The following is a 15,354-nucleotide window of genomic DNA, read 5'->3' as shown; positions in this document are numbered from 1 at the left end:
GGCGAGAGACTAATAAACGGACAGGGTTTGGGTGCTTAAAGTTTTTTAAATATGGAGAAGGAAGAAACGGAGTGAGAAGAAAGAAAAGGAAAATGGGGGGTATGCCTAGAATGAAGGAATTTTTAAGCCATACCCACCAATGTATGCAGATTAACTTTACATGAGAGGGAGAAAAGCAAGTATAGCAAAATGTTAACAATGAATCTAAGTGAAGGGCGACTGAGTATTCATTATTTTACTCTTTAAACTTTTATGTAGAATTTAAATTTTTTTAAATGAAAAGTTGAGAACAAATGCTGACGAGGGTGCGGAGAAACGGGAACACTCCTACACTGCTGGTGGGAATGTAAACTAGTCCAACCATTGTGGAAAGCAGTATGGAGGTTCCTCAAAAAACTAAAAATAGAAATGCCATTTGACCCAGGAATTCCACTCCTAGGAATTTACCCTAAGAATGCAGGAGTCGGTTTGAAAAAGACATATGCACCCCTATGTTTATCGCAGCGCTATTTACAATAGCCAAGAAATGGAAGCAACCTAAGTGTCCATCAGTAGATGAATGGATGAAGAAGAGGTGGTACACATACACAATGAAATATTATTCAGCCATAAGAAGAAAACAAATCCCACCATTTGCAACAACATGGCTGGAGCTAGAGGATATTTTGCTCAGTGAAATAAGCCAGGTGGAGAAAGACAAGTACCAAATGATTTCACTCATCTGTGGAGCATAAGAACAAAGCAAAAACTGAAGGAACAAAATAGCAGCAGACTCACAGAACCCAAGAATGGACTAATAGTTACCAAAGGGAAAGGGATTGGGGAGGATGCATGGGAAGGGAGGCATAAGGAGGGGAAAAGGGGCATTAAGATGAGCATGTATAATGTAGAGTGCAGGGGACACAGACAAGGTAGTATAACACAGAGAAAACAAGTATTGATTCTGTGGCATCTTACTACACTGATGGACAGTGACTGTAATGGGGTATGTGGTGGGGACGTAATAATAGGGGGGGGATCTAGTAACCATAATGTTGTTCATGTAATTGTACATTAAGATAGCAAAATACAAAAAAAATATCCATCAATGAATGAATGGATAGACACCTGCATTATATATATATAAACATTATATATATATATAAATATTTGGACATAAAAAATGAAGTACTGATACATGCTACAACTTGAATCAATCTCCAAAATATTATGCTAAAAGAAAGAAGCCTAGTAATGGGGTATGTGGTGGGGACTTGATGATGGGGGAAGTCTAGTAACTATAATGTTGCTCATGTAGTTGTAGAATAATGATACCAAAATTTAAAAAACTAAAAAAAAAAAGAAAGAAAGAAACCAGACACAAAAGTTCACACAGTGTAGTATTCCATTTATATGAAATGTCCAGAATATACAAATCCATAGAGACAGAAAGCAGACTGGTTGTTGCCAGAGGTTGAGGAGTGACTGCTTAATGAGTACAGGCTTTCCTTTTGCGGTGATGAAAAATGCTCTGAAGCTAGAAAGTGGTGATGGCTGTACAACATGTTTACTATACCATTGAATTGTATACTTTAAATGGTTAAAATTATGAACTTTATGTTATGTGCATTTTACCACAATTTAAAAAACAGTGAAGGGGAAATCCTAGCAAGACTTCTTTTTTTTAGATATAGATATAGACAAAATTATTCCAAGAGTTACATGGAAAGGCAAAGGGACTAGAATAGTTGAAACAAATATTGACAAAAATAATCAAGCAGGCAGAATCAACTTACCCATTTTCAAGACTTATTATAAGGCTACAGTAGTCAAGATGGTGTGATATTGGCAGAAGGATAAAAACACAGGTCAATGAAATAGAATAGAGAACATAGCAGTAGGCCCACACAGATATGCCTAAATTACTGCTAAGGTGCAAAAGCAATTCAATGAAGGGACAATACCTCTTTCAATATACATTGCCAAAGAAACTGGACATCCATAGGCAAAAAACAGAAAAAAACCTCAACCTAAGTCTCATACCTTATACAAAAACTAACTCAAAGTGGATCACCAACTTAAATGTGAAGCATAAAGCTTTCAGGGAAAAAAAATAGGAGAAGCTCTCATCACTAGGGCTATACAAACATTTGATGCCAAAAGCAAGATCAATCAAAGATAAAATTGATAAACTAGACTTCATCAAAATTAAATACTAAATTTGCTCTGCAAAAGACCCTGTGTTACAAGGATGAAAAGGCAAGCTACTGATTGGGAGAAAATTTTTGCCAACCACATAACCCAACAAAGGACCATTATCTGGAATAGAACTCTCAAACCCAACAGTAAAAAAAAAATCCAAAGAGAAAATGGTCAAAAGACGTGAAGGGACATTTCACCAAAGAGGATACACAAATATAGAAGAGATAACAATAAGCACATGAAAAGATGTTCAACATTATTAGCCATTAGGGAAATACAAATTAAAACCACAATTAAATATCACTGTATACCTGTCAGAATGGCTAACATTTTTTTAAATGACATCATCAAAAGCTGGTGAGAATACAGAGAAACTGGATCACTCATACATTGTTTTGGGGAATGTAAAATGGCATAGCCACTCTGGAAAACAATTTAGCAGCTTAGTCAAAATAATAATATGTAATTTTCATGTGACCCAGCATTTGCACTCCTAGGTATTTATCTCAGAGAAAAAAAAAACTAATGTTCACACAAAAACCTGTACACAAGTGTTATCCAATAATAATAGCCAAAAAACAGAAACAAGGCAGTTGTCCTTCAACAAGTGAATGATTAAACAAACTCCAGTACAGCTATAGCATGGAATACAATTTAGCAATAAAAAAGAACAAACTACTGATACATATACAACTTGGATGAATCTCCAGAGAATTACATTGAGTGAAAAAAGCCAATCTATATGATTTACATATAGCGTTACAAACTATATGATTCTGTTTATATAACATTCTTAAAATGACAAAATTATACAAATGGAGAACAGATTAGGTTTTGCTAGATGTTAAGGTTAGGAGGGAGGTGGGAGGGAAGTGGCTGTGGCAACATGAAGGCACCTTGTGATAGACATGTTCTGTATCTTGACTGTACTAGTGTCAATATCTTGGTTGTAATATGTGTTTCCTAAGATGTTACCACAGGGAGAAACTGGGTAAGTTATACGGTATCTCTGTACTATTTCTTACAACTGCATGTAAAGCTATAATTATCTCAAAATAAAAAGGTTAATTTATGTTTAGCGGATGTAGAGTTTCAGTTTTGCAAGATGAAAAGAGTTCTAGAAATTGGTTGCATAACAACATGGATGTGCTTCACACTACTGAACTGTGCACTTAAAAGTGATTAAGGTAGTAAATATTACAGGGTATGTGGGGGGAACTTGGTAATATGGGTGGATGAAGTAACCACAATGTTGCTCAGGTGAAAACTTCATTGGATTGTATATAAATGGTTCCTTAATAAATAAATATATATATATCAGACTCAAAAAAGATAGAACATATTACATCATGTGTATTTTACCACAATTGAAAAAGTTTTAAAGAAATTTAAAAGCTTAACTTAAAAAAAACAAAGTGGAAAGATTTTACAAACCAACAGACACTAGAAATTGAGTGGGAAAAAATGTGATTAATTCCACCAGAGGGAGTGAAGAAACATTAGAAACACTGCAGCACACCAGTAGCAAAGCCAGCATTAGAACTTACGTACCTCCTCTCCAAATATTTAAGATGTTTTCTTATTTTGGGCTTTAAGATCCAAGCGAGCCCCTAATCCTTTTTTACATTCGATTTTCCCACATAATACCAGATGACATCAATCTCAAGTCTCCCCGTGGTTCATAACATTTCCTGTCTGCATGGACATTCCTGTCTTCACCATCCTTAGGCTAGTGGTTCACAACCATAGCCACACATGAAATCACACAGGGAGTATTGACAACAACAAAAATCCTGGTGGTTGGGTTCCACACAACCCCCCTCCAGAGATTCTGATTTCATAGGTCCTGGGTGTAGTCTGAGCACAGAATTTTTTTTAAAGCTCCCCAGATGATTATAACATGCAGCCAAAGGTAAGAGCTGCTGGTTTAGGCACTAGATAGTGCATCTTTCCATTAAGCACTACATTACAGTTGTCTTGAATTAGACTGTTATTTTTCATTTGTGTATATTTTATCTCCATGGCAAGACTGTAATGTCCTAGAAGGCCTTAATTCTATCATATATTTCTAGCAAATTGTAAGTGCTGGATCAACGCTTGAAGAATTTAACTAAGCCAACTTGCTGAGAAGTTTCCTGGCTTGGCGCCAGGATCCAAATTAATTTTGGTTATTTAATATAGTCCAAATATAGATAGAACAGGGGAAAGACAAAGTCTAATCTTTGGTGAGAATGGCAGACATTATTCCTGACAGAGCAGTGGCTAAAGTCCAGGCCTAAATAACTGAGAAATCTTTGCCTGGTTAGCAGCAAAAGTCTGGGGACAAAAAAACACAAGACATTAATCACTATTCGTATCTCATGGTAAGCCCTTCTACCAATCTGGTTTGTTTTATCCACAATGTTATAATAAGCATGCCAAGAACACTCCAGAAGATGGAAAACCGTATATGTGATACAGCCTAGAAATCAATCAGAAATGCCCAAAGTCCTTCTGGGTAACAACCTAGGTGGACATGTCTACTGTATAAATAACAATCCAGCAAGCAGACCCAAATGGGTAGTAATTCATAGACTGAAGTTCACCTTGTAGTATTCCACAGACTTTGGTAATTTGGAGTAATCTATATCCAAGGAGCCTAAATTTCCTGATACATTCAGGAGAGATCCTGCTGTATAACATAACAGCACGAATGTCTCCTGTGCCCACCCAATTTCCAAGTTCTGCTCAATTGAGGGGACAGGAGAAGTGCTAGAATTATAAAGACTGGGCAAGCACCACAAGAGACACCTTAGATCAAACACATAATCTGTTGGTTTTTCAATCCATTTTAATAATAAAACCCTTTTTTTCTTATGAAATCATACCCCAAATCCCAAAGTTTAAAAGAGCTCAAAGCAGAGCTGCTCTGGTTTGGACTGTGTGTAGGGAATCCCTACAGCTCTGGGAGCATGGGTTTGTAATCCAAATTCTGCAGGTAATGGGGCTGAGGTTTACCTTTGTGTGGCCCTGTCCTTGGGAGGTTCCAATGGAAGTCAATTACATGAATTAAAAGGAATCAAACACCTCTCTTATATGAGAGTGCTAGGAAGATCATGTCCTTGACCTCCACAAAAATAAACTGTTTCTAAAGCAAGGATGATCCATACAGTGAAAAGACTTCATCTCCTAAACCAGTTGTGGTCATAGTAGTGTAACCACCTGGGATTGAGAATGTCAACCTTCCCCAGAGCGCCTCTGGAAATATGTAGGGGAACTTTAAACAAAGAATTGTCCCTCCCATAATGTCAATAGGGCACCACTGAGAAACCCTGAAAGCAACAGAAGCCTGAAAGATTTGGGTAACTTTTTACTCAAGGTCCCAATGACATACCTCAACATGTTCTGCCACAAGTGAATCCTAATCTCTCTCTCATTACTTCCACTGCCTCTGCTCTACTCCTACCAGTTATTCACATTATCAAGAAAATAATCCTTTTTTCAGATGTTAGAAGATCTGTAGCTTCCATGGAGGCCAGGAGCTCCTGGTGGTCTATCCATAGTAAAGAGGTAGCTCCTTGGTGGTCTAGTGGCTAGGATTCAGGCCTTTCACAGTAAAAAGGAGCCATCTGCAGAGCAGCTGCATTACAATTTTATTATGGAAATTTTCAAATTCTTACAAAAAGAGATAGCATTATGAATACCTGTGTATGCAATACTCAGTTTCAAAAATCATCTAATATCCTGTAGGCGTTCATCAGCATTCAAATATCCCCACTTGTCTCTTCATTTTGTTGTTTCCTTGAAAACGGATCCAATAAAGCCCATGCTCTGCAACTGCTTGATGTCTCTTGAGTCCTCCTCTAATTTATAGGTTCTCTCTCCATCTTCTTTTTAAAAAAATATATTTGTTTGTGGAGTATTTTTTCCTGTAGAATATTCCCATAGTCTGATGTATTTCCTGTAAACTAGTAGTTAGCTCTATACTAGAGGTTGATCAGATTCAGACTGAAGAGCTTTTTTCGCAAAGTTACTTCATAGGCAGAATTGTATACTTCACCTAGGACCAGGAAAGGCATGGTGTTTGTCTTTCCTTTTGCGATGGATAACAGCCATTGTTGATCATTGCCTAGATATACTAATTCATTAGGGATTACAAAATGGTGATATTCTGATTATGCTATTCCATTTTCACTCCTGTGCTGAAAAGCCTCTATAAAGAGAAAGTTTCCCCTCATTTTAAGTTCCCACAGGAAAAAACAGGGTAAATGCTCATTCTTTCCGATTACTAGCAGTTTTCAAAATGAGTTGATCCCTTAGCATTCTCCAACAATGACCAATGATTTTATATATATATTTTTTAATTTTTATCTTTATTTTAATATCATTAATGTACAATTACTTGAACAACATTATGGTTACTAGACTCCCCCTATTATCAAGTACCCCCCACATACCCCATTACAGTCACTGTCCATCAGTGTAGTAAGATGCTGTAGAATCATTACTTGTCTTCTCTGTATATACTGCCTTTCCCGTGTCACCCCCCACCCCTGCCTACATTATGTGTGCTAATCGTGATGCCCCTTTTCCCCCCTTATCCCTCCCTTCCCACCCATCCTCCAAAGTCCCTTTCCCTTTGGTAACTGTTAGTCCATTCTTGGGTTCTGTGAGTCTGCTGCTGTTTTGTTCCTTCAGTTTTTGCTTTGTTCTTACACTCCACAGATGAGTGAAATCATTTGATACTTGTCTTTCTCTACCTGGCTTATTTCACTGAGCGTAATATCCTCTAGCTCCAGCCATGTTGTTGCAAATGGTAGGATTTGTTTTCTTCTTGTGGTTGAATAATATTCCATTGTGTATATGTACTACATCTTCTTTATCCATTCATCTACTGATGGACACTTAGGTTGCTTCCATTTCTTGGCTATTGTAAATAGTGCTGCAATAAACATAGGGGTGCATATGTCTTTTTCAAACTGACTCCTGCATTCTTAGGGTAAATTCCTAGGAGTGGAATTCCTGGGTCAAATGGTATATCTATTTTTAATTTTTTGAGGAACCTCCATACTGCTTTCCACAATGGTTGGACTAGTTTACATTCCCACCAGCAGTGTAGGAGGGTTCCCCTTTCTCCACATCCTCACCAACATTTGTTGTTGTGTCTTTTGGATGTTGGCCACCCTAACTGGTGTGAGGTGATATCTCATTGTGGTTTTAATTTGCATTTCTCTGATGATTAGGGATGTGGAGCATCTTTTCATGTGCCTGTTGGCCATCTGAATTTCTTCTTTGGAGAACTGTCTATTCAGCTCCTCTGCCCATTTTTTTAATTGGCTTATTTGCTATTTGTTTGTTGAGGTGCATAAGCTTTTTATATAATTTGGATGTCAACCCCTTATCAGATATATAATTTATGAATCCCATACTAATGAGTTTATATTTTTAAGTGTCATTGTGAACTCATATTGTGATATCAAATATGTTTAAATCCATTGCTGATAGCATCCATTTTGATAGGCAGATTGTCCACTTTGGCCAGTGGGAACTATTCTAGATGCTTCTGAGCCCTTTGATACAATCCTAAGAGTACTTTGAAAGCTTCCTTGCTTATCCTGTACAATTCCTATCTTGTTTCCCATACCTGAAATCAGCCATTTCTCCAAGGAGTTCCTTTTAGTGGGAAATGGTAATTAGATAGCTCAGTTTGGACACGAGGGGAGTTCATTGCTCCCAGGATATTGTCTCTAGGCCTTTTCAGGATAAAGCTAGGAAATGTTTTAGGATAGAATGTACTACAAACTCACAGTTATGCTTCCAGTTTAAATTTAGAATTACAGAGATTTTATCTTACTTCATCAATAATAAATTTGTACCTCTTTATTCTACACCAAAAATCCTGATTCATGAAGACACTAACATTATTACTCATTTGTTTTATCCCACAACAATTTCAGAATAACAATTAACACTACCACAACCATAACTACTTTAAAATACTTTTGTGCTTCTTTTTGTTATTGGAGTGTATATTCCACTTGAAATGTCATAATCAGATTATTGTATTTTAAAATTACATAGATAGTTTGGTTGGGGGCATTTTACATTTTTGTAATAAAATCCCTTGTGATATGGGCTCACGTGGTTGAGAAAAAAACTAAATTTGTCAGCTATATATGTATAATAAAGAGAAGATACTGCGTGGTTCTCTAGATTCTGAATTAAATGTAAAGGAATTAATGCAGATGCCTTGGTAACACTATTTGGAATCAGCCTTTGTGTTAAGTTCATTTGACAAGTACTAAGAGATGATGTTATGGATGCCCATGGCTGCAAAAATATGACAAGGCTAAGTTTCTTGGTTGCAGTATCTTAAAAGGTGGCAAGATTATGTTAATCCACAAAAGTACCTTTCTGAATCTCTTCTTCTCAGTTTCTCTCTCCAAGTCTTCCTCCCCTGTGGATTAGTAACTTTCAGAAAATTGTATCCCCTTTCCTTCTTCACCTCTTTGCCTTTGCTAGTCTCCTTCCCTAGCAACTCAGGAGTTTACACTTTTCTGTGAATTGGTGAGAGGGAGAGAAAAGGAATTGCTGTGTAAACTAAGGGAATGAAAATGGAGGAGGTAGGGGTATGGACAGCTGCAAGGATCTGGACTGGTAGACTGAAACAAGCCCTCATCCTAAACAACTGAGAGCTCAGATTTCTTCTCTGGACAGCTGGCTTTTTTAGTCCTTCTGAAATACTAAGCAAAGGTGGGGGAGGGACTGTGAACTCCCTCTACCATGGATTTATTTAAAGTCAGCTATCTCCTAGATATGCTCTATAGAAACTAAATGCAATATTCAATATAGCAGGGATGAGGGTGGTGGACGAAAGGTATACAATTTCTCACTCTAATTTTTAAAGGCCAGGAGCTCATTATTGAGAATGCTGGAGGACTGCCTGGAGTAGGCAGTGACAAGAGTCATATAAACTGGAATTGGATATCTGACTTGCCTGTCATATAACTGCCTGTCCCCCCTCCCACCAACTTGCGCCCTATACTTCATATTCTTTCTAATCCAACCTATCCTTCCCACTGCCTCCCACTCTGACACCCTACCCCCACCAACGTTCCTGGAATTTTGGACTTAGCTATTTTTAAAACAGTCAACTCAGTAGCCACCTCCCTCCCCCGCTCAGCTGTCCAGTACTCTGGCCAGCTAGCTATACACTTCCCCTCCCCCCCACACCAAACCTTCTCTGGTTCCTTGACCTCAGTGAGACTGCAGCCGGCCTGGGGACCTGGGGGAAACATGGAGAGAGAAACAGGAGATACCCTGGCTGGAGCTGACCCACAGAGTAGGCAGTCATGACTGGAGACTTGGATATCAGAGTAATGTTTGGCCTCTGGAAACAGTAAGTCAAAATGAAATTGCAATTCCTTTAATAAGGTTTTGGACTGAATTTAGATTTTCATAAAATTATGACACCTACTTGGATGTCACTGGTCCAAAAGCTAGAATCTCTTCTATACCAAGGTGCTCCAATCCCCATTTCTCCTTCTGTCTTATTTCTGGTCTCTGGCCATTTGAAGTTTAATCCTCCATCTCTCCTCTGGCAGTCTTAGCTCTCTTCTTACCTTGTTATCTCAAGACTTCTGGTGAAGTTTTAGGATTTTTCCACATCCCCAATTCTGTGCTTTTTTCACCAAGGTCAAACTTAGCCTCAGATGATTAGTCACTGATACCCTTCTATGTTGCCCCTACTTAGCAGTACCCTTCACACTGGGCTTCCAAGGGTGGGGGCTGCTCCTTGTTGTAAATTATTCCTCCCCGAAGTTCTAGCCCCAACATCCTCTTTTCCCTCCTGCATGACTCTTCCCCCATCATATCCTCACCCCAAGAGAGGGGAGTTCAGCAGGAGCCCTTCCCCAATCCCTGTCCTCATCAAAAGACTGAGAATTTCTAAATTTGCAAAAGAAGTATAATGGAATGAGTGGTTCTTTCATCAGATTTGGAAAAATACAAGAACTATTGCCTCAGAACAAACAAATATTGATTTGCATGCTTGGTTTGCCTACCATTATTCCATGAGAGAAAGGGATTATAATGCAGCTCTTTAGAGTAGAAGAAATAAATGGGTTCCCTTTTTGTTTGAATACTGATGTTTTAGAGAGGGGATAGGTGTTCCACCCTTATTCCTTCTTGCTGAAAATTCTTACACAAAGAAGGAAAAGATATGAATGACCCCAGGAGTATGTTCCCTTCCGATGGGGAGGGGCAAATAAGAGGTATGTTTCTGAAGTATTTTCAGATCCTTATGCTATTGGGGAGCCCACTGGGATAACTGGGATATGATCTAGCCACATGATTCCTTTTTTGACATTTCTATTTGGCAGCTCAGGATGGGGCAATATAGTGGACTCTGCCCCCCATAATCTGCTCAACCTTCTTCCCACCCCCACCTAGGGGTATTGCCTAAGGGACCTGAAAGTGGCCACAAGAGCAGGGCACAGAAGCTGAGAAGCCACATTTACTATTTGGGGAGCCCTGTGATCCCCAAACTCCATTGTGTTCATCCTTTTCATGATCTCTCCAGATTCTTTTCACATCATCCTGAACAATCAACTCTCTTTCTCCCCATGCCCAGCCAAATTTCTTTTTTCAGTCCCTTACAGGACGTCCAGTCAAAATTCACTAGGTAGGAGGGTCATCAGCTGGAAAGAACCGGAGCCTGGGGGGACCTGGCTGGATAGGTATGGGGGATCCAGGCCAGTCCCCTAGTCCCTGGCCCCCCCGTGGCACTCCCCCAACTCTAAGCACTCTCACTCTCCTGCTGCTCCTCTGTGGACATGGTAAGGAAGGGCTAGGGAAGGGTTTGGGGAATCTAGAGGGTAGGCTGTCATACAGGGGTGGGCATGTGAGCATGTGTGAGTGGGAACAGGTGGATGCTGAGGAGTCCTAGTCACTCACCCCACTCAAATTGGTGTATTTTATTTCCTGTTCACCTTGGGGAAGGGCACTGGGAAAACCTTTGATCGGCAGTGAGAAGATATCTAGGGGTATACACACCTATTTAGCAAGTCTGAGTGAGGACAGGACTAGGGAGCTGGGGGTTGGGAACGGAGGAAGGCCCTCAGTTGAAACAGCTGGAATCCCCTCTTGAAATCTGGGAGTTACGAACGTACTCCGATAGAGCGCGGATCTGGAGACCCTCTCACGATCCTCTCCCTTCGTCCTCAGCTCATTCTCAGTGCAAGATCCTCCGCTGCAATGCTGAGTATGTATCGTCCACCCTGAGCCTTAGAGGTGGGGGCTCACCAGGAGCGCTTCGAGGAGGTGCAGAAGGTGGCGGCCGGGTCGGAAGGGTGGGCTCGGGAGGTCTCTGCCGAGCCCTCCGCTCCTACGCGCTCTGCACTCGGCGCACCGCCCGCACCTGCCGCGGGGACCTTGCCTTCCATTCAGCGGTGCACGGCATTGAAGACCTGATGATTCAGCACAACTGCTCCCGCCAGGGGCCCACCGCCCCTCCCTTGCCCCGGGGCCCCGCCCTTCCGGGCGCAGGACCGGTTCGCTCCTCCGGTCCCGCAGCCCCGGACCCCTGTGACTATGAAGGCCGGTTTTCCCGGCTGCACGGTCGACCCCCGGGCTTCTTGCACTGCGCCTCCTTTGGGGACCCCCATGTGCGCAGCTTCCACCACCACTTTCACACGTGCCGTGTCCAAGGAGCTTGGCCCCTGCTGGATAATGACTTCCTCTTTGTCCAGGCCACCAGCTCCCCCGTGGCATCGGGAGCCAACGCCACCACCACCCGGAAGGTCAGGGACTGGGTTGTTCCTGCAGATCTTCTCAAGGTCGCCCCAGGATATCACTCCCTCCCTGTTCCCACTATTTCACAGCACTTTTTCCTATTCCTTTTTTTCCTCAATCACTCCCACATCTTGAATCACTCCCTCCTACCAAACACTGGCTCCTGTAAATCACTTTCCCTTGGTGGGAATTTTACTCAAATGCAGAAAAAATGAAGAGAAAGCTGAGGTGAGGAGAGCTGAGGAACCCTGGGTTGAGGACATACAGAGGGAAACTTTTCCTTCTGTGGGAGTTGCTGAGATGGAGACTAAAAGGAGAGAGGGGCTGAGCAGGTATGAGGCAATACTGGGACATAAAGAGCAGGGAATCGAGGGAGAAGACCAGATCAGACGTGTAGCTCTGCTGGGATCATGTCCCTGACTGTGTGTGAGGACTGACTGGGGGGAGACAGGAGGATGCTCTGGGTCCAAAATGAACTGTTTCCCCTTTTGCCCTCACAGCTCACCATTATATTTAAGAACATGCAGGAATGCATTGATCAGAAGGTGTACCAGGCTGAGGTGGACAATCTTCCTGCAGCCTTTGAAGATGGTTCTATCAATGGAGGTGACCGACCTGGGGGCTCAAGTTTGTCCGTTCGAACTGCTAACCCTGGGAGCCATGTGGAGATCCGAGCTGCCTATATTGGCACAACCATAATCATTCGACAGACAGCTGGGCAGCTCTCCTTCTCCATTAAGGTAGCAGATGATGTGGCCACGGCCTTCTCAGCTGAGCAGGACCTGCAGCTCTGTGTCGAGGGATGCCCCCCAAGTCAGCGACTCTCTCGCTCAGATCGCAGTCGCCGAGGAGCTATAACCATTGATACTGCCAGACAGCTGTGCAAGGAAGGACTGCCAGTTGAAGACGCCTACTTCCATTCCTGTGTCTTTGATGTTTTAATCTCTGGCGACCCCAACTTTACTGTGGCAGCTCAGGCAGCTCTGGAGGATGCCCGAGCCTTCCTGCCAGACTTAGAAAACCTGCATCTCTTCCCCTCAGATGCTGCGGTTCCTCTTTTCTCAGCGACCCTCCTAGCCTGGTTCCTTTCTGGGTTCATTGTTCTGTGGCTTTGCATTCTAGGCCAGCAAACCCATGACAGGTTCGGAAATGATTTGGGGATAAAGACTGATGGGGAAGAACATAAAGAATCACTGAAAGAAACAGCAGGGACTAGGAGACATAATGAAACAATGACATTTATCCAGTCAGATCAGGTTGCAGTCCAGGGTTGAAATTACCACAGAATAAGAATTCTGGGCAAGGTTTCTGCATTCTAGACCTCTGCAGGGGCTCTTCACCAATTTCCTCAGTACCGTTTATAGTAAGTGAATTGTTCCAGTTCATCTACTCCTGAGATCACCCAACAAACTTAGAGGTTATAACGGTCCTGATTATCAGTAGAAAACTTAAGGATTGAGACTTTTAAGAGGAACTGAAAGAAGAAGACATGATCAGTACCCATATGAAACTCAAAATCTAATTTCTCTTGGAAAGTAGAAAAAGGAAGAAATGATTAAGGAAAGGAATCTAGTTGAATATATGTATATAAGATGTGTTCTGCTTTCTTGGTTCAGAAATGAAATGAGAATCTCTGCCTTTGGAGAACGGCACAGACAGGAAAGAAAGTGTCATCCCCATCCCTAACTGATCTGTTATTAAAGCTATAAATTCTTCACATCCTCTTCTCTTGCAAATGTTGAATCTCTTTTACAGACGCTTGAAATACAGTAAGGACAATGTGTTCACTTCACTGAAAGAGAGCTCAGAAGTATCAAATATTGTTTCTGTCCTCAGGAAATGTACAGGTTAATAGAGAGATAAAACTGATTCACATGAAGGAGTGATGAATGTGTAATTATTCACTAAATTCTATGGTACTGTGAATTAGATGAGAAGATGGTAATGAAAAATAAAGAAAAAATAATAGGAGATAATAAAGGAGATGGGATGTGAAGTGATCTTTGAAGATCAGTTAGGATTTAAATTGTTAAGGACCTTCTAGGGCAATAAAAACCATTTGGAGTTACGCATAGATGTATGATTCAGTGAGGAAACCAGCAAAACTCAAATGAAGTAGACAGGAAGTAATGGGATAGGAGAGTAGGTGGGCAGAGGCCAAATTATGAAGTGCCTTGAAAGGGCCAAGATGTTTAAATTCAATTAATAACTAACATCTATTGAGCTTAAAATCTGTCAGGCAATGTTCTAAAATTTCTTAAATATGAATTAATTTAACCTTTACAAATCTGCATGGAAGGTAATATTCATTTCTTCATTTTTAAATAAGGCAACCTGTTAAGCAACCTGTCCACAGTCATATAGCTAATAAATAGTAGAATCAGAAACTGAACCCAGGCAGTTTGGTTTCAGAGTCTTAACACTACATTTATGTTGTCAAGGAAATAGCCATTAAAATTTTTGGTTGTGGAGGGGAAACTGTGGCAGCGGCTGCATCAAAAAAACTACTTTCTTTTTTTGTTGAATGAAGCCCAAACAGGACAGTTGGGGCAGGGGAAACCCAAAGTTAAAGGAATCTAGTTTGTGAGAATAGAAGTTGTTCTTGTCCAGGATGTTCTAAAGTAACAGTGCTGCTGTGAACAAATCTGTGAAGATGGTAACTTTTATATTCAGTACTGTTCCCCTGTTTCAGGTCTTAGTCTCCCTCTTTAGGTACTCCATTATCTGGGGCTTGCCCTCCCTGATCTAATTATGTATTCACCCTTATCTTCCACCTCTTTCTGTTTCATCCACCTGACCGTACTCCCCCTGAACACACACACACTGGCAAGTGGCTACTCGATAGGGTGTCCTAGCTGGTCTGCCATTTCAAATTTCTTTTCCAATTCTTCATCCCCTATTCTCTCCTCTCTCTCTCCCCTAAGGACCACAACCACTCTACCATTCCCTCAATGTAGTCTCTATACTTTCTCAAATAACCTTTAGCTAATCTAGAAAACAACTTGTTCTAATGGAAGAAAATGGGGGAAAAAATATCCAGAGCTGTCCCTTCACTTACAGATAACATAGGCATTTTACCTCAAAACATCTTTTTAAAAAACTCTTTATATTGGTCTCTTAGGTCAAAAGAGCAACTTTATCCCTCGGGTATGGGAATTTCAAATCAATTGAGAAGAATTTCATAGCTAACTGGTGAATGAAATTCTTTTATGGTACCTGTCATGTAGCACTACTTCCTTTGCCCAAATTTAAGTTTAGCCCTATAATCAGTGGAGTATTTAAAAATGGGTAGCTCAAAATAAGCACATGAAAAGATATTTCAACATCATTAGTCATTAGGGAAATACAAATCAAATTAAAGCCACAGTGAGAACACATACTACACAACCACCAGAATGGCTA

General features: G+C 40.8%; 1 protein-coding gene across 4 annotated transcripts; it reads left to right on the top strand.

Annotated features, from left to right (window-relative positions):
• The first annotated feature begins 9,402 nt into the window (after positions 1–9,402).
• Positions 9,403–13,671, top strand: HJV (hemojuvelin BMP co-receptor). 4 transcript variants are annotated; one of them, XM_036924363.2, is made up of 4 exons: positions 9,403–9,559; positions 10,811–10,997; positions 11,386–11,960; positions 12,453–13,671. In XM_036924363.2, the coding sequence occupies exons 2-4, from the start codon at positions 10,901–10,903 to the stop codon at positions 13,224–13,226; spliced, it is 1,446 nt and encodes a 481-aa protein (XP_036780258.2). In that variant the 5' UTR covers positions 9,403–9,559; positions 10,811–10,900; the 3' UTR covers positions 13,227–13,671. The 4 variants fall into 4 exon arrangements, with proteins under 4 accessions (XP_036780258.2, XP_036780259.2, XP_036780261.2 ...); XM_036924364.2 differs by having other exon boundaries at positions 9,404–9,559; positions 10,793–10,997; XM_036924366.2 differs by lacking the exon at positions 10,811–10,997 and having other exon boundaries at positions 9,411–9,559.
• Positions 13,672–15,354: the final 1,683 nt, after the last annotated feature.

Source organism: Manis pentadactyla, chromosome 4 (assembly GCF_030020395.1).
Source record: "Manis pentadactyla isolate mManPen7 chromosome 4, mManPen7.hap1, whole genome shotgun sequence".
NCBI classification, from domain to species: domain Eukaryota; kingdom Metazoa; phylum Chordata; class Mammalia; order Pholidota; family Manidae; genus Manis; species Manis pentadactyla.
The sequence above is the reverse complement of the archived record's forward strand: the minus strand, read 5'-3'. Positions and strand labels throughout refer to the sequence as shown.

What these genes read in the sequence shown, in the direction of transcription:
- HJV (XM_036924363.2), top strand. Translation starts at nt 10,901, where the DNA reads ATGGGGGATCCAGGCCAGTCCCCTAGTCCCTGGCCCCCCCGTGGCACT. An exon ending in GCTGCTCCTCTGTGGACATG is followed by an intron (nt 10,998 to 11,385) that starts GTAAGGAAGGGC and finishes CTTCGTCCTCAG; the next exon opens with CTCATTCTCAGTGCAAGATC. An exon ending in ACGCCACCACCACCCGGAAG is followed by an intron (nt 11,961 to 12,452) that starts GTCAGGGACTGG and finishes TTGCCCTCACAG; the next exon opens with CTCACCATTATATTTAAGAA.